Here is a 25,090-nt window from a genome sequence, read left to right as displayed (position 1 = left end):
TTGAAGAGAGCTGTGTCCTTGTCAGCCCTGCTGACCTAGCTAGAGGCACAATCTTCTATATCACTGGTCACTGGTTCATGTGAAGACAGCATCACTGGTCAGTAGAGGCTCAATCCATCTTTGTTTTATACTCTGCTTAATGTGACTAAATATACATATCAGAATTTATCACTGACCTTTCTAAACGTACAGTTCCATGGCTATGACTGTGTTTATAGTCATGAGGAACTGTCGCCACTGCCCATCTTCTCCAACTGAAACACCGTTCTTATTGAATGCCATCCCCTGTTTCTCCATGATCTGGTTCTTAGTATCCATCATTCTGTTCCCAATATTGGCAGAGTTGACTTGATCCAGGAACCTCCTTAGGGAATCACGTGGTATTTGATTCTTTCTGGTCAGTGTGTTTTACTTGTTCTCAAGCTTTATCCATGTGCCATCCATGTTGAGAATTTTTCTCCTTACCAAGTCTATAAATAGGAATAATACTCTACCACCTCTATAGTTAGCCCCTAGTGTACCATGAATGTGTATATCTTGGATATGGCCTGTCTCTGAAAAGGACTCTTGCATTAAATCATTGGTCCCCTAGCTGTTGGTACTACTTTGAGAAGATTTGGAGACTAAAGTTATAGTATGTTCAAGGAGGAAGTAGATACCAGGTTATGTGCCATTGAGGATATTCCCTTCTCATCCATGTTCATTTCCCTGTCTCTGGATTCTGACCACTATGACTTGAGTTGTCTTTGCCACCTGATCCCACCATAGTCATAATCTTCTCCACTGCGTATGCAGAATCAGAACAGCCAGGGACCATGCTTTCAAATCTCTGAAAATGAACCAAAGTAAATATGTGTGAACTGCATTAAATGATTTTCCGGGATAGGTTGGCAACAGCTACAAAAGCAAGCCAAAAGGGAAGCTTTAAGTTGTGGAGTTGAAACTTTGTTGCTGTAGTGGTTTGAAAGAAAATGGCCCCCCTGGACCCTAGGGAGTGGCACTATTAGGAGGTACCGCCTTGTTGGAGTAGGTGTGGCTTTGTTGGAGGAAGTGTGTCACTAGGAAGCAGGCTTTGAGGTCTCAGATGCTCAAACCAGGCCCAGTGTGGCAGCAGTCTCTTCCTGCTGCCTGCAGATGAAGATGTAGAACTCTCAGCTCCTTCTACAGCACCATGTCTGCCTACATGCTGCCACCCTTCCCACCATGATGATAAGGAACTAAACCTCGGAACTGTAAGCCAACCCCTGTTGTGGATGTTGCGGTGTGGGTGTGGGTTCAAGAGAGTCAGTAAAAGAAGGCTCAGAGACAAATTAAGACAGATGCAGGGGGGCCCAGCCTCGATGTACTGAAGGTCTTTCCCTTTGCCCAGGGCATTTTTATTTTAATCCATATTTACAGTTAAGCCAGTTGATTTCTATGTGCTCAAAACAACCTGAATGAAGCTTCCAAAAATACAGTGCCAAGTACAAACTCTCTATTCATCAGGCACTACAGTTTTCCGATTTCTGAACTTTGTATTCTCAGGAAGCTATCAGACAAAATTCACATATGGTGACAAAAGGTATCTGCTAAACAAAGGATGGGTTAAGGCTAGGTGCTAACACTCTGGAGCCAGGCCAGGTGTAGCCCAGTGGGGATGCTGCCACAAGTCCCAATAAGTGTTTTCCTTCATAGGAGTTGCCATAGTCATGGTGTCTCTTCACAGCAATAAACCCTAACTAAGACAGTGTTGTACTGAAAAACATTATGTGAAAGAGTTAATATGGTCAGTAGAAACTGTACTGAGAATTTTGAATTTAGACTTTTAACTGTTCTACTGTGGTCCAATAGGTGATACTCTGCTCTGGACTACCTGCCCAGTCTGTCATGAGAGGCTTCGAAGCCCTTAGTTCAGAGCCCTTCCACGAAAGAATGTATATAAATGCAATAAAAATTCACCCAAGATTACACCATTTGCTTTTGTTCCATCACGCTTTCTGCCACCATGTCCTGAGGATCCCTATAGGTTCTTCTAGTCCCCTTCACACACAGTGGAGGTCCTTCTTCTGCTCTGTTGTGAGTTACCTGGCCCCCATTACACCTCTTTCCTACCTGAGTGGGCATTTGATCCCTGCTACTTTAGATTATGTTAAAGTTTTTAGCAGTAGGACTCAGCCTGGGACAAAATGTTGGTTTGTTGAATCTGCTCATGCCAGTTGAGCACGAGATGATTTCTCTGATAGGAACCTTTGCCCTGGGAAACAAGCTGCCCTCCCTCTTGTCACCTACCCCTGGATGACAGATGACAGAGGCAGCCTGTGAATTTAATACAAGCACTTGTGGTCATTTCCTTCTAAATAATGTTAACATAAAAGCACCATAGATGCCAGGTGCAGGAAAGCAAACACAAAAGGAGTATTACTTGAAATGCAGTCAGGGATCCAGTTTGTGGCCAGCCTGATGTATGCAATGAGGTCAGTGTTAGACCAAACAAACCATGGCACAGACATTTTCTTCCAGGCTATTCAGTTTATCAGGATCAGCCTGGTCACTGATTTAAATTTAAAGAGTTCTGAGGATATAGTTCTGTGGTAAAGGGCTTGCAAAATATGCATGGTGCCCTAGATTCAGTCTGCAGTAGCAAAAAAAATGACTGATAGTGAATTATGCAATTAAAGAGAGCATTGCTTACTATTAATTTTTCTCCCGGCGTTGCTCTGGTTATTAGAGGGCACTTCCAGTGCCAGTCTTCAGCATTATCTTCCCTTATTTGTTTCTATGTAGTATTTCTAATAAAAACAAACCTCCAGATTCCTTCATGTTCGCCACAGATTGAATTGGAGGCCTTTTCCTGTTCACCCCTCATTTACCTGAACCCTCACCTGCCATTCACTAGCATGGAAGTTATACTCTGCATTTTGAACTAGCAACTCAGGGCAGGTCTCAGTACACAGTGGTATCTTGTCTGTCAACTTCTGTCGCTTAGTCTCTTCTTCCGGGTGAGTTAAGAGAAATGTCTTTAAGACCCACACTGTAGAAGGAGGGAACTGACTCCTGTAAGTTATCCTCTGACATCCATATGTATGTATTGTGACATATATGAGCCCACTTATACAAGTACACGCATACACACACATATACACACAAGACATGTAATAACAAAGACATATGTGTGGATATGTGCATACATATGTCATAGGAAAATTGTGAAAAATCCAATGTTCACTAAATATATATTTTACAAATATATTTTGTAGTATATTACAGAATCTAATATCCTTTACTAGTAAAAATCTGTAAGCTACAGTTACTTGAATTCACAAACACAATATGACCTAAGATTGTTGCAAGTTTTTAAAGTAAGACTTTTCTTAGCTAGATTGTGTTTGACCCAGTGTCCTAAGATGCCTGCAATTCAATGGTCAAGTTTTATTGTATCATGCTAGCAAAGATTAAGTAACAGATTTTGTGGGACCACGTGAAGTATAGTCACATTTATTAATAAGAGTTACAGAAAAGCGAGAAATTAAGGAATAGTAAAAGAAATTCCTGAGAGTGGGGAGGTGTTTTCAAGAGAGAAAGAGGCTGTTGAAAGTCCTTGTCAAGGGGGGTGGGGAAATGACTCAGCAGTTAGGAATACCTACTGCCCTTTCAGAAGACATAGAAAACAGTAACATCTAAAACACCTTGGAAATAGATGGCAGCGCAATTTTCTTTTTTCCTTAGTAGGCTAAGGAAAACACAGCATACCGGAAAGTGAAAACAAAAGCAGTATGCCCAGGACATGGTGGTACAGAAACAAAACAGACAACAGCATGGAACATCTCAACTTGGAGAAAACCATGTGACTTGTACCTTCAGAGGCCAGAAAAAGACAGATTCCCTGGAACTGGAGTTACAGAGTGAATAAGGGAAAGAATCCTCTATCTCAAAGAACAACAGGCTTAGAGAAAGACACGGCATTAAGACACAACAAACCTGCATCAAGGCAGATTTCTCTTTGCCTCCAGCTATTGACACTGCCTACTGGTAGTAGTTGTCTAGCACCTGAAAATCCATCTTTAGGATTCTGGTTGGGACCCGTGCTTTCCCAAGTTCTCCCTGAGCTGTGCAAATTCACATGGGTTTTTCAAGTCTAGTCTTTCCCAGTGTCAGCTATCTTTTGAAAGCTGGATAGGGTTAGTGGCACTCTTTCTATGTCTCCGTCTGTCTGTCTCTTTCCCCATGAGTGAGAGCATAGGGTGGTGCTAGAACTGTCTTGGATAGAATGATCTCTTGATAAGGTAAAGTGGGGAGCCATTAGGATGCACAAGGGGTTTGAACACATGGCCTTTCTAGGGATTCCTAGAAAATGAAAGGTTTGTACCTAGGAAAGGAGAAAGGTCCTAAGCAGTTGTTAATTGTGTTGGAATTCTTGCTTGTCTGCTGGAAAAGGCTTCAAACAGATTCTTGGGTTAGGGACCCATCTCACTTCTCATGTCCCCAAAATAGTCCCTGTCTTCCTATTCTGCCTCAGTAGCAACATGGAAGGCACAGCAAGAAGAGATGGACCAAGCATGCTCACTCAAATCTCTCTTTGTCATTTTATGAAGCTACTGAGTCACTCTGGTGAGCCCTGAGATCATGATCTTATCTGATCCTAATTCCATTATGATATTTCCTTACAAATACCATCAACATATAGATTCTGAGATGAATTTTCCAACATTGAATTCTGGGGGACATACTCAGACCATGATGTACATGTATCCAGCATTCCCTAGTGGTCTTAGCTATCTCCATCAATGTGTCACAGAACCAAGAGTCAAAGCAAGCTTTGATTTAGTAAACTAAGAACTGGAGGCTGGAGATATGGTTCCATGGTTAAGAGCACTTGCTGTCCTTGCAGGAACCCAGGTTCAGTTCCCAGCACCAACCAGGGCAGCTTGCAGCTGTCTGTAACTCCTCCTCCAGATCTGTGGTAATTTGAATAAGAATGGCACTCAAAGGTTCATAGATTTGAATGCTTAGTCACCAGGAAGTGACCTTATTTGAAAGGATTAGGAAGCATAGCCTTGTTGAAAGAAGTATGTCACTGAGGGTGGGCTTTTGGATTTCAAAGTTCATGTCAAACCTAGGGTCTCTCTGTCTAAGGATTAGGTTGTAGTATGGGAGCTCTCCAAAGATGACCTCTCAGACACACTGTATAGCCAATTGAAATTCGTTATTCCAGCTGACTTGACCATACCCAAGCAAATGTTCAAGGACCTGGGTGTAGGTCTTAGTGTCCAGAACACAGGGTTTTTAAAGGCAGAAACCAAACCCCGGCATCTCACTCTGTAGTTTGAAGCAAGCAGCTCTAGCAGTTAGATAAGAAGTAAGTTAGCGGGTGGGGGCTTCATACAAACAGGCAGTTTAACAGAAGTAAGGTAAACAGTTAATTGCAGGTGGTTCTGTACAAACAGGTTTAACAGAGGCTAAGGTAATTTAGTTAGGACAACCTGACCTTTGGTTCCTAGAATAGGAATAGTTATAGGGTAGTTTTCCATAGGATTCTCCATCAAGGAGACAAGATTCTATTTAACATGGAATGGCCTCAGCAAGAATACAAGATGGGGGAAGATCTACACAAGACATAGGCAAAACATTTATGTATATGAAATAAAAATTAGTAACTTTTTTCAAAGCTTTAAAAAGGTAATTTAAAAAGAGAAGGCATGCAGCACAATTTGATGGTGTATCAGGAAGTGCTGTACTGAGGACACCAACAGGTTTTTAATCCCAAGGCAGCTTGGATGGGATCTGCACAGGAATTCATTACTGTAATTCTTTGGGACAACTAGAAATAGTGCATTTGCTTATATTCCAAGCTGGAATAATTATGATTTTCATGTGGATCAAAGACATGGGTAAAAGCCTTGAAGAGGCAGGGCTGGTCCCCAAGTGGCTCTATGCATGGGATTGCAAGCAAAAACTCCAGCCTATTTGTTAATTTCCTAGAAAGACATCCTCTCGAGTCACACAAGTACTTGAAAACTGGTTACATCCAATCAGTGTGCGATGGTTTAACTTTTTGTTTCTCTTGGATTGCTCAGCAGAGTTTCCTATCACATGTGACTACACAGGACGTGAGCTCTGAGATCTGCTGACTGGTGAGGCGCCTAGGATAAATGAAGGGTGGACCAAAGGAGCCATGAGCAGTCGTTTGCATGGGTAGGACTGTCATTCTTCTTCCTATATGTGGATACACAATACATCCCTAAGGTGCAGAGAAGGAGAGACGATTGTGATTCAGCCAGCCATGGGATGTTTTGTCTTTGTTAGTTCAGCGGTGTGAACATTCATGTGTCTCTCATCAAGTGGTTCTCTGACCAAGCGGAAACAAAATCAATGAGAATGGCAACTTATTAATGTGTCGGAAACATTTAAAATTCACTGTGAAATGAACAACCAGTGTGTTAAGTGTACCCATTGTAGGATTAAAATCATTCAATAGCTTGTATGCAGCTTTTGAAACCCACCCAAAATAAACAGATAGAGGTTATTTTTTTTTGTCCTGTCACACGTTAAATGATATTTTCCAGTTAAGTAACATTACTTGGTTTAAAGTATGTCCAGTGCCAGTTGTGGTGGTTCAGGCCTTTGATCCCAGGCTGATGCAGTTGGATCTGCATGAGTTTGAGGCCAGCCTGGTCTATTGAACAAGTTCTTGGCCAGCCAGGGTTACACAGTGAGATCCTGTTTCAAAACAAACAACAAAAAGTTGCTTAGTAATAATGTTCTCACTAGTCCTTGGCTTCATGAATCGCATGGAATATTTTGAAGTTACCTTCCTTGAAACATTTTGTGCATATGATCATTTATCACAGTTTATGGCTTTTCTGTTTTTACCTCTCTGCTATTACCATGACACACAAGCACCATAAGAACCCCTTCTTTGTGTGTATTGGTTACTTTTCTATTGTGGTAAAACACAAGAACCAAAAGCAACTTGGTGAATGTTGTTATTTTATCTTACAACTTGTAGTTCATCATCTAGGAAAGTCAGGGCAGAAAGTCAAGAAAAGATCCTGGAGGCAGGAACTAATACAATGCGGAGGAGTGCTGCTTAGGTCTGCTCCTTATCATGGCTTGCTCAGCCTGTTTTCTTACATAACTCAGGGCTACATAGTCCAGGGCAGCACCCCCTCCATGGACTGGGCCCTTCCACATCCATCATCAACCAATAATATGCCCTACAGGCTTGTCTATAGGTCAATCGGATGGATGCATTTTCTCAGTTGAAGTTCCCTCTTCTCAGATGACCCTACGCTGTGTCAAGTTGACACAAAAACTAGGCAGCACACTGGTTTGTCAAAGGTCCTGTGGACTGACGAGCACCTACATGTGAAACAGAGTTTCAAACTTCTGAGGCCTTCTAACCAACTGAAATGCAAGGTGCTAAATAGAGTCTTATGCATTAGGAAAACACTGCCATCCTATTAATTCCCAGTTGACAAAACTGTGAGAAAACACTTGGAAGCCATGGATCTGATTTGTTTGTTTGCTTGTTTGTTTTAGTAAGAAGGGTGACATGTAGCCTAGTTTCACCTCAATCTTCCTGTGTAGGCAAAGATAGTCTTGACCTTCTGGTCTTCCTGCATCAACCTCCTGAGTGTTGGCCTTCACAAACACACACTATCACACCTTCTTCATGACTGAATGCATCTGATAAATGCTGTGTTGCCTGGATGTAGCATGCTAAATAAAAGACCCAGGGACTGATATTGGGGTTCAAGCTTCAAGCTGAAGATCAGAGAAGCAAAGCAGTCAAGCCACTACCTCTTAGTTCTATCTCAGGCTGAAAGGGCTGACCCTGTCTCCATGAGCTCTACCACGCCTGAGACTGCTGCCTCTCCTCAGTGTAGTTGGAGAATCAATCTCCACATGAGACCCTTTGCTTTTTATATCTCTCTAGTTCTGAGATTAAAGGTGTGTGATCCCAAGGGGTGAAATCATCTTTGTGTGATCTGTTTCTCTTTAGGACTGGATCAATTTCTTTTTTGTGTGTGCTTTTTTATTATCACTTTTTATTTTAATTTTAAATAGCTTGTTTTACATGTCAATCCTAGTTCCCTCTCCATCCCCTCCTCCCGGGCTCCCCATTCCCCCAGCCTACCACCATATTGCCAATTCCTTCCACATAGGGGATATCTAGAGTCTGACATTTCCCTCAGGGTAGGGTCCAGGCACTCCGCTAAGAGTCCAGGTTGAGAGAGCAACTCTCTTTGTGCTATGGGCACACGATGACAGTTTGTATTCCAGGGATAGACACTGATCCACTGCTCAGGGCCCCATAGGTTGCCCAGGCCTTCTCGCTGACACTCACATTCAGGGGTCCAGATCATTCCCATGCTGGCCTCCCCACTGTCGGTCTTGCGTCCAAGAGCTCTCCCCTGTTCAGATCAGCTGTCTCTGCTGGTTTTGCCAGCCCATTCTTTGCCAATTTGCTCATCACTCCTCTCTCTCTGTCACTGGGTTTCTTGGGTTGAGTTCAGTGCTTAATTGTGCGTGTTTGCCTCTGCTTCCATCAGTCACTGGATGAAGGCTCCCGGAGGGTTATAGACATCAAGTTCATTATCAGGAATGGGCATTCGAGGTGGAACCTCCACTATTGCTTAGCTTGCCAATTGGTGCTATCCCTTTAGATCACTAGAGGTCACTGTGGTGCCTGCTCTGTCTTCTAACCTATGATTCCCTCTTCCCCCTATTCTACCCCCACCCAGTCAGACTTCCTGTTCCCCCATGACCTACTCTCTCTTCCTCTTCTCCCCCCTCTCTTCTTCCCAGCTCACACTCCCCTCCACCCCTCGCCGTGTGCCTCATCCATTCAGAGGATCTTGTCTCAATCCTCTTTTCTTGGGTACTATGCATATCTTTTAGGTTCTTTCCTGCTTCCCAGACTCTCTATCAGTGGAAGTGCAGACTGGCACTATCCTGATCCATGTCTAAAATCCATACATGAGTGAGTCCATACCATGTTTGTCTTTTTGCGACTGGGTTACCTCACTCAGGAAGGTTTCTTCCAGTGCTATCCATTTACCTGCGAATTTCAATATTCCATTGTTTTTTTCTGCTGAGTAATACTCCATTGTGTAAATGTACCACATTTTCTCTATCCACTCTTCAGTTGAGGGGCATCTAGGTTCCTTCCAGGTTCTGGCTATTACAAATAATGCTGCTATGAACATAGTGGAGCAGATGCCCTTGTTGTATGAATTTGCCTCATTTCGATTTATGCCTAGGAGTGGAATTGCTGGGTCTTGTGGTAGATAAATTCCCATTTTTCTGAGGAATCTCCATACTGATTTCCAAAGAGGTTATACGAGTTGGCACTCCCACCAGCAGTGGAGGAGTGTTCCCCTCTCTCCACATCCTCTCCAGCATAAATTGTCTTCGGTGGTTTTGATTTTAGCCATTCTGACAGGAGTAAGATGGTATCTCAGAGTTGTTTTGATTTGCATTTCCCTGATGGCTAAGGATGTTGAGTACTTTCTTAAGTGTCTCTTGGCCATTTTAGCCTCCTCTATTGACAATTCTCTATTTAGTTCTGTACCCCACCTTTTAATTGGATCCTTTGGTGTTTTGGAGACTTGCTTCTTGAGTTCTTTGTAAATTTTGGAGATTAGCCCTCTGTCACATGTGGGGTTAGTGAATATCTTTTCCCATTCTGTGGACTGCCTTTTGTCTTGTTGACTGTGTCCTTCGCCTTACAGAAGCTTTTTAGTTTCAGGAGGTCCCATTTGTTAATTGTCGATCTCAGTGTTTGTGCCACTGGGGTTATGCTCAGGAAGTGGTCTCCTGTACCAACTCGTTGAAGAGTATCTCCCACCTTCTCTTCTAAAAGTTTCAGTGTGGCTGGATTTATGTTGAGATCTTTGATCCATTTCGACTTAAGTTTTGTACAAGGTGATAAACATGGATCTATCTGCAGTCTTCTGCATACCAGTACCCAGTTATGCCAGCACCATTTGTTGAAGATGCTTTCTTTTTTCCATTGTATAGTTTTAGCTTCTTTGTCAAAAATCAAGTGTTCATAGGTGTGTGGGTTAAAATCAGAGTTTTCTAGTTCGGTTCCATTGGTCTACCTGCCTATTTTTGTGCCAATACCAAGCTGTTTTCAGGACTATAGCTCTATAATAGAGCTTGAAGTCAGGTATGGTGATGCCTCCTGAAGTTCCTTTATTGTATAGGGTTGTTTTGGCTATCCTGGGCCTTTTGTTTTTCCATATAAAGTTGATTAATGTTCTTTCCAAGTCCTTGAAGAATTGTGATGGAATTTTGATAGGGATTGCATTGAATCTGTAGACTGCTTTTGGCAAGATTGACATTTTTATTATGTTGTTCCTACCAATCCATGAGCATGGGAGATCTTTATATTTTCTGGTATCCTCCTTGATTTCTTTGTTAATGACTCAAAGTTCTTGATATACAAGTCTTTCACTTCCTTGGTTAACATTATCCTCAGATATTTGATGCTGTTTATGGCTATTGTAAAGGGTGATGTTTGTCTGTTTCTTTCTCAGTCACTTCATCATCTGTATATAATAGGGCCACTGATTTTTTGAGTTTACCTTGTATCCTGCCACATTGCTGAAGGTATTTTTCAGCTCTAGGAGTAACCTTGCAGAGCTTTTTTGTCACTTATGTAAACTATCATATCATCTGCAAATAGTGAAAGTTTGACTTCTTCTTTTCCTATTTGTATCCCCTTTATCTCCTTTTGGTGTCTCATTGCTGTAGCTAGAACTTCAAGTACAATATTGAAGAGATATGGAGAGAGTGGACAGCCTTGTCTTGGTCCTGATTTTAGAGGAATTGCTTTGAGTTTCTCTCCATTTTGTTTGATGTTAGCTGTTGGTTTACTGTATATTGCTTTTATTATATTCAGGTGTGTTCCTGTTATCCCTGATCTCTCTAGGACCTTTATCATGAAGGGGTGCTGGATTTTGTCAAAGGCTTTTTCAGCATCTAGTGAGATGATCATGTGGTTTTTCTTTCGTAGTTTGTTTATATGGTGGCTTACATTGATAGATTTTCTAATGTTGAACCATCCCTGCATTCCTGGGATGAAGCCTACTTGATCATGGTGGATGATTTTTCTGATGTGTTCTTGAATCCGGTTTGCGAGTATTTTATTGAGTATTTTTGCATCGATGTTCATGAGGGAAATTGGTCTATAGTTCTCTTTCTTAGTTTTGTCTTTGTGTGGCTTGGGTATCAAGGTAGTTGTAGCCTCATAAAAAGAGTTTGGCAGTGAGCCTCCCGCTTCTATTGTGTGGAATACTTTGAGGAGTATTGGAATTAGCTCTTCTTTGAATTTCTGGTAGAATTCTGCACTGAAGCCATCTGGGCCTGGGCTTTTTTTGTTTGGGAGACTTTTGATGACTGCTTCTATTTCATTTATATGTCTGTTTAGATTGTTTATCTGCTCTTGATTTATTTTTGGCAAGTGATATCTATCCAAGAAATTGTCCATTTCCTTTACATTTTCATTTTGTGGAGTCCAGATTTTCAAAGTATGCCCTGATGATTCTCTGGATTTCCTCAGAGTCCGTTGTTATGTCCCCTTTTTCATTCCTGATTTTGTTAATTAGCATGCTCTCTCTCTGTCTTTTGGTTAGTTTGGACAGAGGTTTGTCTATTTTGTTGATTTTCTCAACGAACCAACTCTTTCTATCATTGATTCTTCTCAGTGTTTTCCTGGTTTCTACTTGATTGATTTCAGCCCTCAATTTGATTATTTCCTGGCGTCTGCTCCTCCTGGGTGAGTTTGCTTCTTTTTGTTCTAGAGCATTCAGCTCTGCTATTAATTCTCTAGTATGACCGTTCTCCTGTTTCTTCATGTGGGCACTTAGTGCTATAAACTTTCCTCTCCGCACTGCTTTCAAAGTGTCCCATAAGTTTGTGTATGTTGTGTATTCATTCTCATTGAATTCGAGGAAGTCTTTAATTTCTTTTTTATTTCTTCCTTTACCCAGGGATGGTGCAATTGTGCATTGTTCAATTTCCCTGAGTTTGTAGGGTTTCTGCAATGTGTGTTATTGTTGAATTCTAATTTTAATGCATGATGGTATGAAAAGATACAGGGGGTTACTCCAATTTTTTTGTATCTGTGGAGATTTGCTATGTTTCCTATTATGTGGTTAATTTTAGAGAAGGTTCCATGTGGCGCCTAAAAGAAGGTATATCCCTTTGTATTTGGTTGGAATGTTCTATAGATGTCTGTTAAACCCACTTGGGTCATAACTTCTGTTAGCTCTTTTGTTTCTTTGTTAAGTTTCTGTCTGGAGGTCATGTCTAGCAGTGAGAGCGGAGTGTTGAAGTCTCCTACTATTAGTGTGTGAGATTTTATGTGCATTTTGAGCTTTAGTAATGTTTCTTTCACGAATTTAGGTGCCTTTGTATTTGGGGAGTAGATGTTTAAAATTGAGACTTCGTCTTGATGTACTTTTCCTTTGATGAATATGAAGTGTCCTTCTTCATCTCTTTTGATTGATTTTAATTTGAAGTCTAGTTTGTTAGATATTAGGATTGCTACACCCACTTGTTTCTTGGGACCGTTTGATTGGAAGATCTTTTCCCAACCCTTTACTCTGAGATAACGTCTGTCTTTGATGTTGAGATGTGTTTCTTGTATGCAGCAGAAGGATGGGTTCTGTCTTCGTATCCATTCTGCTAGTCTGTGTCTTTTTATAGGCAAGTTGAGGCCGTTGACATTGAAGGATATTAATGACCATTGATTGATGATTCTTGTTTGTGCTTGATTTATCGTTAGTGAAGTTATTTTGTGTATTTCTCCTCCCTTTTTCTTTTGGTGTTTTGTAAAGTGGGATTATATATTGCCTGTGTCTTTGTGGATGTAGTTATTTTTCTTCGATCTAGGTTTTCCTTCTAGCACTTTCTGTAGAGCTGGATTCATGGATACGTATTGTTTAAATCTGGCTTTGTCATGGAATATTTTGTTTTCTCCATCTATGGTAATTGAAAGCTTTGCTGGATATAGTAGTCTGGGCTCACATCCTTGTTCTCTTAGCGTTTGTAGGACATCTACCCAGGATCTTCTGGCTTTCATCGTTTCCATTGAGAAGTTAGGTGTAATTCGGATAGGTATGCCTTTGTATGTTACTTGGCCTTTTTCTTTAGCTGCTCTTAACATTTTCTGTTTACTCTGTAGGTTTGATGTTTTGATTATTATATGGCGAGGTGATTTCTTTTTCTGGTCCAGCCTATTTGGTGTTCTGTAAGATTCTTGTATTTTCATAGGCATATCTTTCTTTATGTTAATGATTGTTCTATGATTTTGTTGAATATGTTTTCTGTACCTTTGAGTTGTATTTCTTTGCCTTCTTCTATACCTATTATTCTCAGGTTTGGCTTCTTCACGATGTCCCATATTTCCTGGATATTTTGTGTTAAGGATTTGTTGGTTTTGAGATTTTCTTTGTTGATGACTCTATATCCTCTAATGAGTCTTCAACACCTGAGATTCTCTCTTCTATCTCTTGTATTCTATTGGTGATACTTGCATCTGTAGTTCCTGTTCGTTTTCCCAGCTTTTCTATTTCCAGCATCCCCTCATTCTGTGTTTTCTTTATCATTTCTATTTCAGCTTTCAATCCTTCAACTGTTTGAGTTGTTTCCTTCATTTGTTTGGTTGTTTTTTCTTGGTACTCTTTAGATTCTTTGAGAGATTTGTTTATTTCTTGAATTTTCCCCCAATTCATGGATTTTTTGTTTGTTTTTTCTTCTCTTTCTTTAAGGTATTTCCTCGTTTTTTTTGAGGGTTTCTATCATCTTCATAAAATAATTCTTAAGGTCTGTCTCCTCTGCTTCATCTATGTAGTGCTTTTCAGGTCTTGCTGGTGTTGGATCCCTAGATTCTGATTGTGTCATGTTGGTCCTTCTATTGCTGAGTGAGCTCTTATTCTGTCTTCTTCCCATCTCTTCTTCCAGTGGTACTGGTGGGGTCTTTCCATCTCCACTGGTCTCCTTCCTTCCTGAAGCTGAAGCTGAGGAGCCTGACACTGAAGCTTAAGATGAAGCTGGGCTCGCCAGAGTTTGGGGCCTGGAAGGGCTGAAGCTGGACTTGCCGGGGTTTGGGGCCTGGAAGGGTTGAAGGACTGGATCAATTTCATGTAGTCAGTGTGACCTTGAACTAGAAGAGATCCATCTACCTCTTTAATCCTGAGTCCTGGGATTAAAGGTGTATACCACCACCACCTAGCTTCTAAACCTAACTGGTGTGACTGTTTTGCCATTTTGATCTTCAGTGGCTTTAATAAATCATAAGCAATATATCACCACACCTGGATATATAAAGATATACTCAAGTAAGAATAAAAACAGTTCAATTTAATAAGTGGGCAAAGGATTTGATGAGATACCCCATCAAACAGGATACATTCATGGAAGCACATAAAAATGTTCAGCCACCAAGGGCTTTGTTATGACCCACTTTTAAATGTGTATTGATGTTGTGTAGTTCGTCAAAAGATGTTTATGTAAGCAAATACATGGAGAACAGGGTGGAAGTCCCTCAGAAGACCTGATGTTCAGCTATCACTGGAGTCTGTGTTCTATCAAGTAATCATTTACTTCTCATTTCCTCCTGAACTTGCAACAGGTGCAGAGATTTCCCTTTTCTCTGCAGTAGCCACAGCCTTCCCTAAACATGCATCCATGTATGTATATTCGCTTATGTTGTCTTAAAGTACTAAAACCCAGGCTTCTTGAGCCAGAGGTTCCTGGTGCCAGAGGCTCTGGTAAAGATGAAAGTGCCCTCAAAGCAGTTGAGTCAAGGCTGACAAGTGTTGAGGAACACAAATGGGCTTGTTGGCAGCCTACGAATACTTGTTGAATGAAAGCCTTTGAAAAAGTGGTCATTCCTGTTCAGTGAAACCACTCCTACCTTGCAAAGGACTTGCTCTGCCCTCACAGCCTCCTCTTCCTTCCATGTGATCAGTCCTTCCTATGAACATGGGCCACATTAGGAAAGGTGGAGCTGACTGTCCACAAACCTTCTAAGGAAAACTTTTGGTTTTCCTTCAAACCAAGCTTCTAACCTGCTTATTCTTTTCCACCAAAAATAACCTAAACTATGCATGTTATCACACACCTGAAATACTGAAAGAGCATTGATGAGATTTTAGAACCAGCTTGGGCTATACAACAAGATGTAGTTGGGATGGCTGGGATGTTGGTAAAGGAGGGGATGGGAAGTGGAAGAAGAGGAGAAAGTGGAAAAGGGAAGGAGGGAGAGGAAGAGGGGGATGAGAAGGAGGAGGAAGAGCCTCATCATAAGGGAGATCCTTCAATTATTTGAGCAGTCTCTGCTATTGATCGTATGTCTGCAGTCCAGCAATGGTGAGGGGCACAGATTAACTGTCAATATTTGTGATATGTAACAATTATAAATTCTCAGCAATGCACAGTACAAGATATCTACTTAACTCATGAGTTTGTAGGTCCAGCAACTAGTACAGACTGTTCTCTGTGCCAAGTGACCCTTATCTTGTTGCTGGAAGCAATCATGTGAATTAGGCATGTCCTTAGCAGGTAAAACAGAGCACTGTCCAGGCATAAAAATGCTTGTCATGGCATTGGTCATTCCATACCTTGAAGCCTTCTATTGGCTTAAGCAAATCACATGGTCAAATGCAAAGACAGTCAAACCCCGAGAAGCTAGCCTGGTACAAAAGCACCTTTCACTTCACAATTGCATGGCCTGAGCAAGTGACTCAGCACTGCTGACCTCCTGTACATGTCCTCTCAATCAGAGGTGAACTGTTTTTATATGAGTGAACAGGGTAATGTTCTTGGAACCCAGGCCTTGTGCAGACATTGTGTCTAAATTCTGCATAAAGCTAGTCGCCCTTCTTATTTTCAGGGAAATCTGTCCAGGGTATCTGTGGCTAGACCTCTACATAATGGTCTAGATACTGAAGGACAATTAATACCAGTGTTGTTTTTCTGTTTCTAAAGACAACCTTTAGTCAGCATAGAAATATATATCAATATATTACAAAACATTAAAGAAACAATAAAGCATTTTTCAATCTTGAAGTCAGATACAGTCACTATATTAGAATTCTGTGTTTAGGAAGTGTTCAGTGGTGGCACATGCCTGAAATCTCAGGCCTCCGAGGTCAGAGGTTAGAGAATTAGAAGCTGAAGTTGACCATGAGCTACACAGTGAAACTGTCTCAAAAACAAGAAAAATACCATCTTGTTACAAATTCCTTCCTTTCCTTCCCTCTCTGAAATCATTTTCTGTCTCCATTTCTTCCTTTTCCTTTTTTTCAAATAGAAATAGAATTTAGAAAATGACATATTTTTTAAATTCCCTTTTTACTAAGCAGTGTTGGGACGTTTCCTTCTTTGTAACTCAACATAATTGGTGTGGCTGTAGAGTATTCCACTGTGAGACTCTACAGGGCTACCACATGTGGTCCATCAATGTGTCTTAGGAAGCTTTCCCTTTTGTCTCAGTTATAACCTCATTGGCTGTTCCACATTCCATACACTTGGATCTTTGTGCACATCTCTGATGAATTAACCAGGATCTTTCCTAGTGTGTTGATGTTATCCCTGCTAGCACTTGCATCTAAATATGGCAGTGACTTCTCTGAGACTGGGATGAGAAACTATGCCTCAAAGGGATGGGATAAAGAAAAGGATGCCAGACAAGGTGTGAATTACTCAGCTGGGCCTTGGCACGAGTAGAAAGTGCCACTAGTATATACAACCCATGGTGCAAAAGAGGGGTGGGGGATGCCTGACTAAAGAAAGCAATGGCAGTGCTACAATGTGTCCCCAAATAGTATCATGATATTCATACATTAATAACTGAAAACAGGTAGGTGTGGGGGAAATTTGATAACATAGTAGAGTTCTCAGAACTATAAAAACAGGCCAGGCCTATTGCCAGCCGCCAAGGACATCAAAGGACTTAAGAGAGCTGTGCCCTCGTCATCCCTGCTGGCCCAGATAGCTGCTTGTTTTGCCACATAACTTGTCACTGGTCCATGTGAAGACAGCATTGCTGGTTAGTAGAGGCTCAATCCATCTTTCTGGTACACTCCAAGCAATATGGCTAACTATACATACCACGATTCATCACTGACCTGTCTGTGTACAGATCTGTGGCTATAAATACATTAACAGTGCTGTGGAAAAGCCATCACTTCCCATCTTCACCCAACAGAAATTCTGTCCTCATTAAATGTCATCTCCCATTTCTGACTACCCCAACTCCTAGTAACCACCATTTTGCTTCCTGTGTCTGTGGAGTTGACCACACCAAGGATCTCCTGAGTGTAATCAGTGTTTGATCTTCTGTGGTGATGGTATAGTTTTGATGTGATCTGACCCCCAAAAGGCTCATGTGTTAAATATTTGTTCCCTAGATGGTGACAGTGTTGTGGGAGGTTCTTAATACTTAGTTAGGACACAACTAGCAGTAAGTACCAGCATGCATGCCTTTGAAGATTTTAACTTGTCCCTGGTCCCTTCTGTTTCTCATACCTGTCCTCTATGAGGTTAGTAGCTTTTGTCACCTGCTCTCATCTGACAGATATCTGGCTTTAGCCCTGGTGGAATCCACAAAGCCAAGGACAAAAGACTCAAATCTCTGAAATGTGACCCAAACTTAATGCTTTTTTTTAAAGTTGTTCTTTCAAGTATTTCTGATCGCACCTATGGAAAGTTGAGCAACACTGAATCTTTGAATCATGGTGGTTCAATTTAACGATTTATTTCTCAATATCACAACAATGTAAAAGTCAGAACAATCTCTGTAGAAACTATGATTTGAATTTTGAGTGGGGACCTTCATCCAGGCTAGTGATATGTTGTACGATCTATTCTCTGTCATGATGCCATGCATTAGCACCATCCTCTGTCTCCCTGCCTCTGCCTCTGCGTCTCTCTGTCTTTCTCTGTCATTTCTGTTGCTACATTCTCTGTCTTATGTTCTCTATCAGAATTTGAGCAAATGATCAGGAAATGTGGCCCCAAAGACAAGCTGTCTGGATCCTTCTGCTCACAGACTGCCTTCATGAAGGGTTGTAAGTGCCAGACCTTTCGATTTCTGCATGCATATTCTCAAGCCTAGAAAGACTCATGTGCTCTCAATATACAGCAGGCAGAACATCAGATAGCATGTTTTTATAATATTGGCACCTTGTCGAGGATCTACACACATGTGTCCATGTTCACATGTATTGATATGTGAGAGTGTGGCTGTCTGTCTCTGTGTGTGCAAATGTGTAAATAAACACCTGTTTATATGCAATGTTTCGGTGTTGACTTTCTCTGTCGCTCTGTCTCTGTTTCTCTGTGTGCGTGCATGTGTGTGTGTGTGTGTGTGTGTGTGTGTGTGTGTGTGTTGTGTTTAGCTGTCACTGTGACAGTTGGATAAATCCCATGACTGCTTTCTTTAACCCCACTCCTGCCTCCTTGATTGATTCTCTGCTACACAATCAAGATACATTTGCAACTTGGGCATCCCAATCACTTGGAAAATACCTCTTCCATAAAAGTTCTTCCTAAACATTAAAAAGCCACCCAGAATTCCTCTTACTGTTTTGTGACATCATCCTTCATACTACCATGCTCTTAGCAGTTCTCCTGGTTCTTATACCACACACAGCTCACTCCCACACAGGGTGCAGGGTGGTGTCTCTTCTCTGCTCCTGTGGACTGCCTGTACTCCCTCACTTCTCTTTCCCTCGTGAGTGGGCATTTAATACCTGGAACTTTTGATACTTTCAAAGGTTTGGCAGTATAGATGGGCCTAGAACAAAGAGTTAGTTTGTTGAATCTATTGATGTCAATTGAGGACAATATGGCTTCTCTGATGGGAGCTTTTACACTAGGGACAGAGTGTGCAGACCTCAATTTCACCCACCCCTCAACATCAAATGTGCCTCAGAAATCTAATTCAAGCATTACTGTTCATTGTCTTCTAACTACTAGTCTCATAAATGCAACATGGTACCCAGGTGCAGGCCAAATCTCAAGGAACACCACTGCAAGTCCAGTCTGTCTCACAATGGATTTGAGAAGTCACACCAGATTAAGTACAGTCTGGGCTACATACTAAGTTTGAAGCCAGCATGGTCTACATAATAAGGTCATAACTCAGATCAAGCAAAGTGTAGCAAAAGAATATCTTCCTTTTGTTGAAGGTGGTGGCATATGGCTTTAATCACAGCACTTGGGAGGCAGAGGCAGGTTGATAGAAAGTTCCAGAATAGCCAGATCTATATAGGAAACCCCTCTTTCCAAAAAGAGTCTTCCTGGACTACTTTTGACCCCTTTCAAGATCCTGCCTCAAGATGTAAATTTTAAGAGAGCTATCGATATAGCAATATAATATGAACTCAGTGGAAGAGTGTGATACAATAGTTTCAATCTCCTCTGCCAAAAATAGTTTGTTCGGGACTATCCATTCAAAGACAATGGTAATAATTAATGCGGTCTCCACCAGGATTGTTGTGGCCATTATATATGATTTTAGGGACCAGTCTGTCTCTCTCTTTCACTTTGTGCTCCTGTCCATGATACTGCCACTCGAACCCCCAGAACCCTGTGATGTCAATAGACTAATCTGCTTCACTTCTCCCACTTACCCTTCATTCTTCTGAACTCACATCTGCCATTTATCAGTCTTCAAGGTTGTTAGACTAGACATTTTGACCTCTCCATCTAGGGCAGCTTTCAGGCACATGGTGGATCCCCTCTCCCCATTTCTCACACTTGGACTCCTATCACCTTTCGGGTTGTCAGGAGACGTATCCTTCAAGAATATTTTCCACCACCACCTCACCATTATGTGGCTTCACCTCTCCACCATCTGCTCCACTGGGACACCCTGCTTCCCTTGATGCATCTTCCCACACTGGCTGAAATTGAGACTGTCTTTAGTAACTGACACACAGGCGTCATTCGAGAAATGTAAACTATGGACAAAACAGTGAGTGAGTGTCACCTCTAAATGCTGCTTTTTAAATAGTTTAAGACTTATTTATTTTAATGTGTGTGTGTGCGTGTGTGTGTGTGTGTGTGTGTGTGTGTGTGTGTGTGTGTGTGTGTGTGTGCAGGAACCCAAGGAGGTCAGAAGAGGAATCAGATTCCCTGGAACCAGAGTTAGAGACAATTATGAATTACCATGTGGGTACCAGGAACTGAACCTGGGTCCTTTGCAAGAGTAGTAAGTAGGTTCTCTTTACTGCTGAGCTATTTCTCCAGCCCCCAAATGATGCTTCTTAGACAATAAAAATAGAGATTCCTTCGGATTTTTGCTTCCAGGAGTTACATTCTACTCATGTAGAAGATAGTTGGCTCCAAGAAACTGATTTCTTTTGGATCCCATCTAACAGTTCGCTTCTCACATTTTCTTTCTGTGACACTAAGGGCATGATTATTGATAGTGCCTGAAAATAAAGGCCTTGGAAACACACATTTGGGGAGGTTGACATAAACCATTTATCCAGCACACACAAGTACCTGAGTTCTAACATCACCACCTCAAAACCAACAACAATCATAAAACAATAATACAAAACATAACACAAGTTAGGCATGGCGGCACATGCCTGTAATCCAAGCAGGAATCTGAGACATCTGAATTTCCTTGAGTATGAAACCAGTCTGGGCCACATGATGAGCTGAAGAGAATCCTTGTATGTTGGAGAGAGTGTCTCAAAAACACTAAATTTAATTTAATTTTAGAAAGTACAAAATAGGGCTAGAGAGGAGGCTCAGAGGTTCAGAGCAATGACTGCTCTTCCAGAGGTCCTGAGTTCAATTCCCAGAAACCACATGGTGGCTCACAACCATCTATAATGGGATCTTGTGCCCATTTCTGGCCTGCAGGCAATGTAGGCAGAATACTGTATACATAATAAATAAATAAACTTTTAAAGCAGTTTTAAAAGGGGGGAAATAAAGAAATACAGCACAATATCTAAATAACAAATATTCAGAACTATGACAGTATAAAAGTACTAAGAAATATGCTTAGTGGTTTTATGAATTTTAGATTTGCTTCCGGGTGAACATTTTCTTAGGTTCCAAATTGTCCTCTCTTTTGACATGTGGAAAGTATTCCAGTGAATTGGTTTGCTTCAAGATAATGTACACTGTATGTGGTTCCTAGAATCAATTAATTTTCTATCACTTTTCTCATTAATAATTAATTAATGATTTATTCATCATTTATTGACTTTTCTATATTAGTTTTTGGTACAGAGTCTCACTATAAAGCTATGGCTGGTCTGGAACTTGAGATATAGGTTATGCTGACCTTGACTCTCCCACAGTATTACAAATTGGCCATCATCTTTGTAGCTAAATATCTATATACAAACCTCATTGTGTATCTGGACCAACAGTCAGAAATGGAAATATCAGAATTCATTGTCAAGCCACAGTAAATATCCTCCAATGGCCTTTAAGTTAATTTGCTTAGACTACATTCCCAATAGCAATTTCCAGAACAAAGGCCTATTTTCTAAAATATAAACAATTAATCCATTATGTTACCAGTCACCCAATAGACAGTGTCCCAGACTTGAGGAGCCTGTCCTTATGTTGTCTTGTATTTCTTTGCAGTGGTCGGGTGTTCACTGCCATAAAACCGTTCCAGCAAGATTGCAGTATCCAGGTAGGAGGTTTTGCTTTGTCCACCATAGCATGGATTCTTTGCATCACCTCCATGGGCCTCCCACAGTGGCGAGTGTGGTACCTGAAGGAAGGTGTGATCTCTTACCCTAGTGTGGCCTTTGTGGGACTGTGGAAAGTCTGCATCTATCACTACAACAACTCCAACAATATTAGAATGTGTTACCAATACAGCTACTATGACACCTTCATCCCTTTGGATATTCGTATTTCTCAACACCTGATGCTGATCACCAGCATTTTCTGGCTGATTGGAAAAGTGGCCACCGTTGTTGCTCTTAGAAATGTGCACTCAGAAAGACAAAAATGGAATACTATCCACAATGCCTTAAATGCTTCAGCGATTCTGAACATCATTGCTAGTAACTTTGTCTTCCTTTCTGTCTTGTGCAACTATTTCCCCATTTTAAACAAGGAGGGGATTGCCTTTCCACCCTCCTTCATTATGCCCCTTCATCCAGATATTCAGAAAGCTGGGGCTGCCATGGGTGCGGCATTGCTAGCGGCTGTCCTGTTTTTGTTCAGTGGCGTGATTTTCATTTCTTATGATGTTCCCTTAAACATCAAAGACATTCCTGATTTCTGAAAAATGAATGTACTTCATCTTGAAAAATCCAAAATTCCCTGTGGTTATAGCAAAGATTTTGGAGATGTCTCCCTAAAGTCTCCAAAGATTCAACAATGCTCAACTGGCCTGTGACAGAAAATGGTTCAATGGCTCCTCCTGTTATCTTTTCTGTCTTGTTTGTTTCATTACTTCATTGGTTGGATTATGGACTTCTATTAAAATAAATAAAACCTTACCCATTTATCAATTTGTCTTATGAAATTTGGGCTGTTAATTGATGTCAATGAAGGAAATGATAAATAAACCTAATACATATGAAAATGAGTGTCAGAGCACATTAATCTCTCTTATTGCTGTCTGGTTCCACATCTCTTCCATATGAAGTTTTCCAAATGTGTTCATTTGACAGATCAGTAGAAGGAATCTCCCCAGTATATTACAAGACTCAATGGCCTGAAAATGTCTATATTTCCTTTAATAAGCAATCATTGTCTCCTAATCCAACCTAACAGCTTTTGTGACTATCATACAAAACCTCTTGAGTCATAATGAAAGGCCACTAGGTACCACTAACTCAGAAGCTACAAATATCAGCAGACTACATATGAAATCTATAGCTGAGATTTCTCCACTTTGATGTAACTCAACTACCTAATGTTCACAGCATTTCATTGAAGGATGCCTTGGATTACAACTTTATTTTGTTCCCTAGCCATAAAAATGTCATGTATGATAAATATCCCTTCACTCATTCATTTCTGGTCCTGGATCGCTGCCATTCCTCTCCTAGGTAGGGATATCAAGTTTAAATTTCAGGCCCATTTAAATCTCTTTGACAATCTAGTGATTCTCATGAATTCTTGTCCTGCAATGCTCTGTCCTGTGATGGCCTGGAGTTGACTGGGGCCTCAGACAACACTGTCCCCATGGTCTCTGGTACAGAACCTTACATCATCCAAATATAATCCTCCTAAATTCTAGTATACCTGTATTCCTGAGCACCCATTAACTGCCATTCCTGTCAGATACTCTTACAGACCCTAGTTTCCCTGAAGTCCCCAATACCCTTAAAGTCCCAAGGCATTAAAAGGCTTACTGCTGCTCACTGATTAACTCCTGCCTACTTAGCTACTGAGTCCCTGTAGCTCTTTGTACAACACTTCTACCATAACAGTATTTTTAAGGCTGATGTATCCTACAGAAGAGCTTGTGGTCTAAGGGCACTGGTTCTAATCCACCCTATGTTTTTCAATCTTTGCAACTTCTTGGGGCAGATACCCTCCAATACCTTCTTGTTCACAATGTTAGACACTAAGGATGCTAGATTTCTATCTACTCAGCTTCTCAATTCCTGTTTGTCTCCATCTAGTTTATTCAAAAGCTTTTCTGGACTGTGTTATGCTGGCGTTTTTGTAGCTGCCCCCCAACTCTTGGATAGAACCTACGCAAATACTTTTCTTAGTTAACTTTGTCAACTTGACAGAACCTAGAGTCATCAGAGAGGAAAGCTTGCAGTTAGTAACTACTTAGATCAGATTGTCCTGTGGACATGTCTGTAGGGGGTTATCGTATTAACTGATGCAGGACATCCTAGACTTCTGTGGATGGCACTGTCCCTAAGCAAGTGGACCTGGGCTGTATGAGAAAGCTAGCAGAATGAGACAGCAAGCAGTACTCCATGTTCCTCCATTGTTCTTGCTTCCCGTTTTCAACCTTGAGTTCCTGGCTTGACTTCATGCCCTAGTTTCCCTTGATGATGGGTTGTGACTTAGACATATAAACCAAACAAGCTATTCTCTTCCCAAACTGCTTTTGGTCAGGTTTTATTGCCATAACAAAATGAAACTAAGCTATCTGTTCCTTGATAAATTTCTCTCTGGGAGTAACCTCCCTCAGTACATGGATGGTTTATCTATCTACAGGCTGAGAAAATTTATGTTAGGTCAAAGTACTGTTCCAACTGTTCAAGGGAAATCTGAACCCTTCAAAACTCTCCATACCAATTGGGAAAGCAAGGCCAGATGTTTGGCCACAAAGAGCAGATGGGAGTAACTGGTGCTAATTCAAGTAACAACACAAGTTAAAATAGGTTGTCCTTGGAGTTCCTCATTGGACACTCAAAACAGTTGATGCAAAACACATTTCTTATAGGCTGCATGGAGATAATAGTTAATTTGAGAACTACACTATTCTCTGATATTAGAAATGAAGGGACTAGGGGAGTCCAAAGGGAAAATAATGGATTCAATGAAGACAATGGCTACCTGTCTCTATGAAGACAATGGCTACCTGTCATGCCCTTTCTGTTTTAGTAGGAAATGCTCCCATCTGTAACCACTAGAACTAGCAGATACAGAGTCCCTTGCATATGGACATAGGAACTGATTTGTCAGTTTTCCTCCAGACTAGTGTTCCTATGCTGGACAGAGTGTAAAAAGGTGTGTGTGTGAGGAGGAGGGAAGAGAAGGCCTGAAAATGCATCTGTAGTCTGAAGAACATGACCAATGCATTTTGGAAAGTCAAAAGTTTTACTTCTGCAGAAGGTCATGCTAAGTTGACCAAGCAAGCAACCCTACCCAGTGGTATTTTGACACTCTCTGCAAAGGGATCCTGTGCCACACTCATTCTGAGTAGTCAGAGCTCAGCATCAATGGTATAAGACCAATGCAGTTTCTAGGGAGAAATGGAAGAGGGCTGATCCTGGAAGAATTCAAAATTTTGCAATTTATAATGTTAGTGGTTTTTTCTTAGTCAACACTTTTGACAGAAAAAAACAGTACATTTTGTTTACATTTCCCACACATATTCATAACTTCTAGAACTGATATCATTTTCCCT

The 25,090-nt window shown here is 41.1% G+C and overlaps 1 protein-coding gene across 2 annotated transcripts; it reads left to right on the top strand.

Annotated features, from left to right (window-relative positions):
* Positions 1-22,513, top strand: LOC121139810 (claudin-34-like). 2 transcript variants are annotated; one of them, XM_040743805.1, is made up of 3 exons: positions 1-97; positions 6,057-6,171; positions 21,616-22,513. In XM_040743805.1, exons 2-3 carry the CDS (start codon positions 6,152-6,154, stop codon positions 22,268-22,270), a joined length of 675 nt encoding a protein of 224 aa, XP_040599739.1. In that variant the 5' UTR covers positions 1-97; positions 6,057-6,151; the 3' UTR covers positions 22,271-22,513. The 2 variants fall into 2 exon arrangements, with proteins under 2 accessions (XP_040599739.1, XP_040599738.1); XM_040743804.1 differs by having other exon boundaries at positions 6,054-6,171.
* The last annotated feature ends 2,577 nt before the right edge of the window (positions 22,514-25,090 follow it).

This window comes from Mesocricetus auratus, unplaced genomic scaffold, assembly GCF_017639785.1.
Source record: "Mesocricetus auratus isolate SY011 unplaced genomic scaffold, BCM_Maur_2.0 Super-Scaffold_100003, whole genome shotgun sequence".
Taxonomy (NCBI): domain Eukaryota; kingdom Metazoa; phylum Chordata; class Mammalia; order Rodentia; family Cricetidae; genus Mesocricetus; species Mesocricetus auratus.
Note: the sequence above shows the minus strand (reverse complement) of the source record. Positions and strands in the feature narration are given on the sequence as shown.

What these genes read in the sequence shown, in the direction of transcription:
- LOC121139810 (XM_040743805.1), top strand. Translation starts at nt 6,152, where the DNA reads ATGAGCAGTCGTTTGCATGG. An exon ending in ATGAGCAGTCGTTTGCATGG is followed by an intron (nt 6,172 to 21,615) that starts GTAGGACTGTCA and finishes ATTTCTTTGCAG; the next exon opens with TGGTCGGGTGTTCACTGCCA.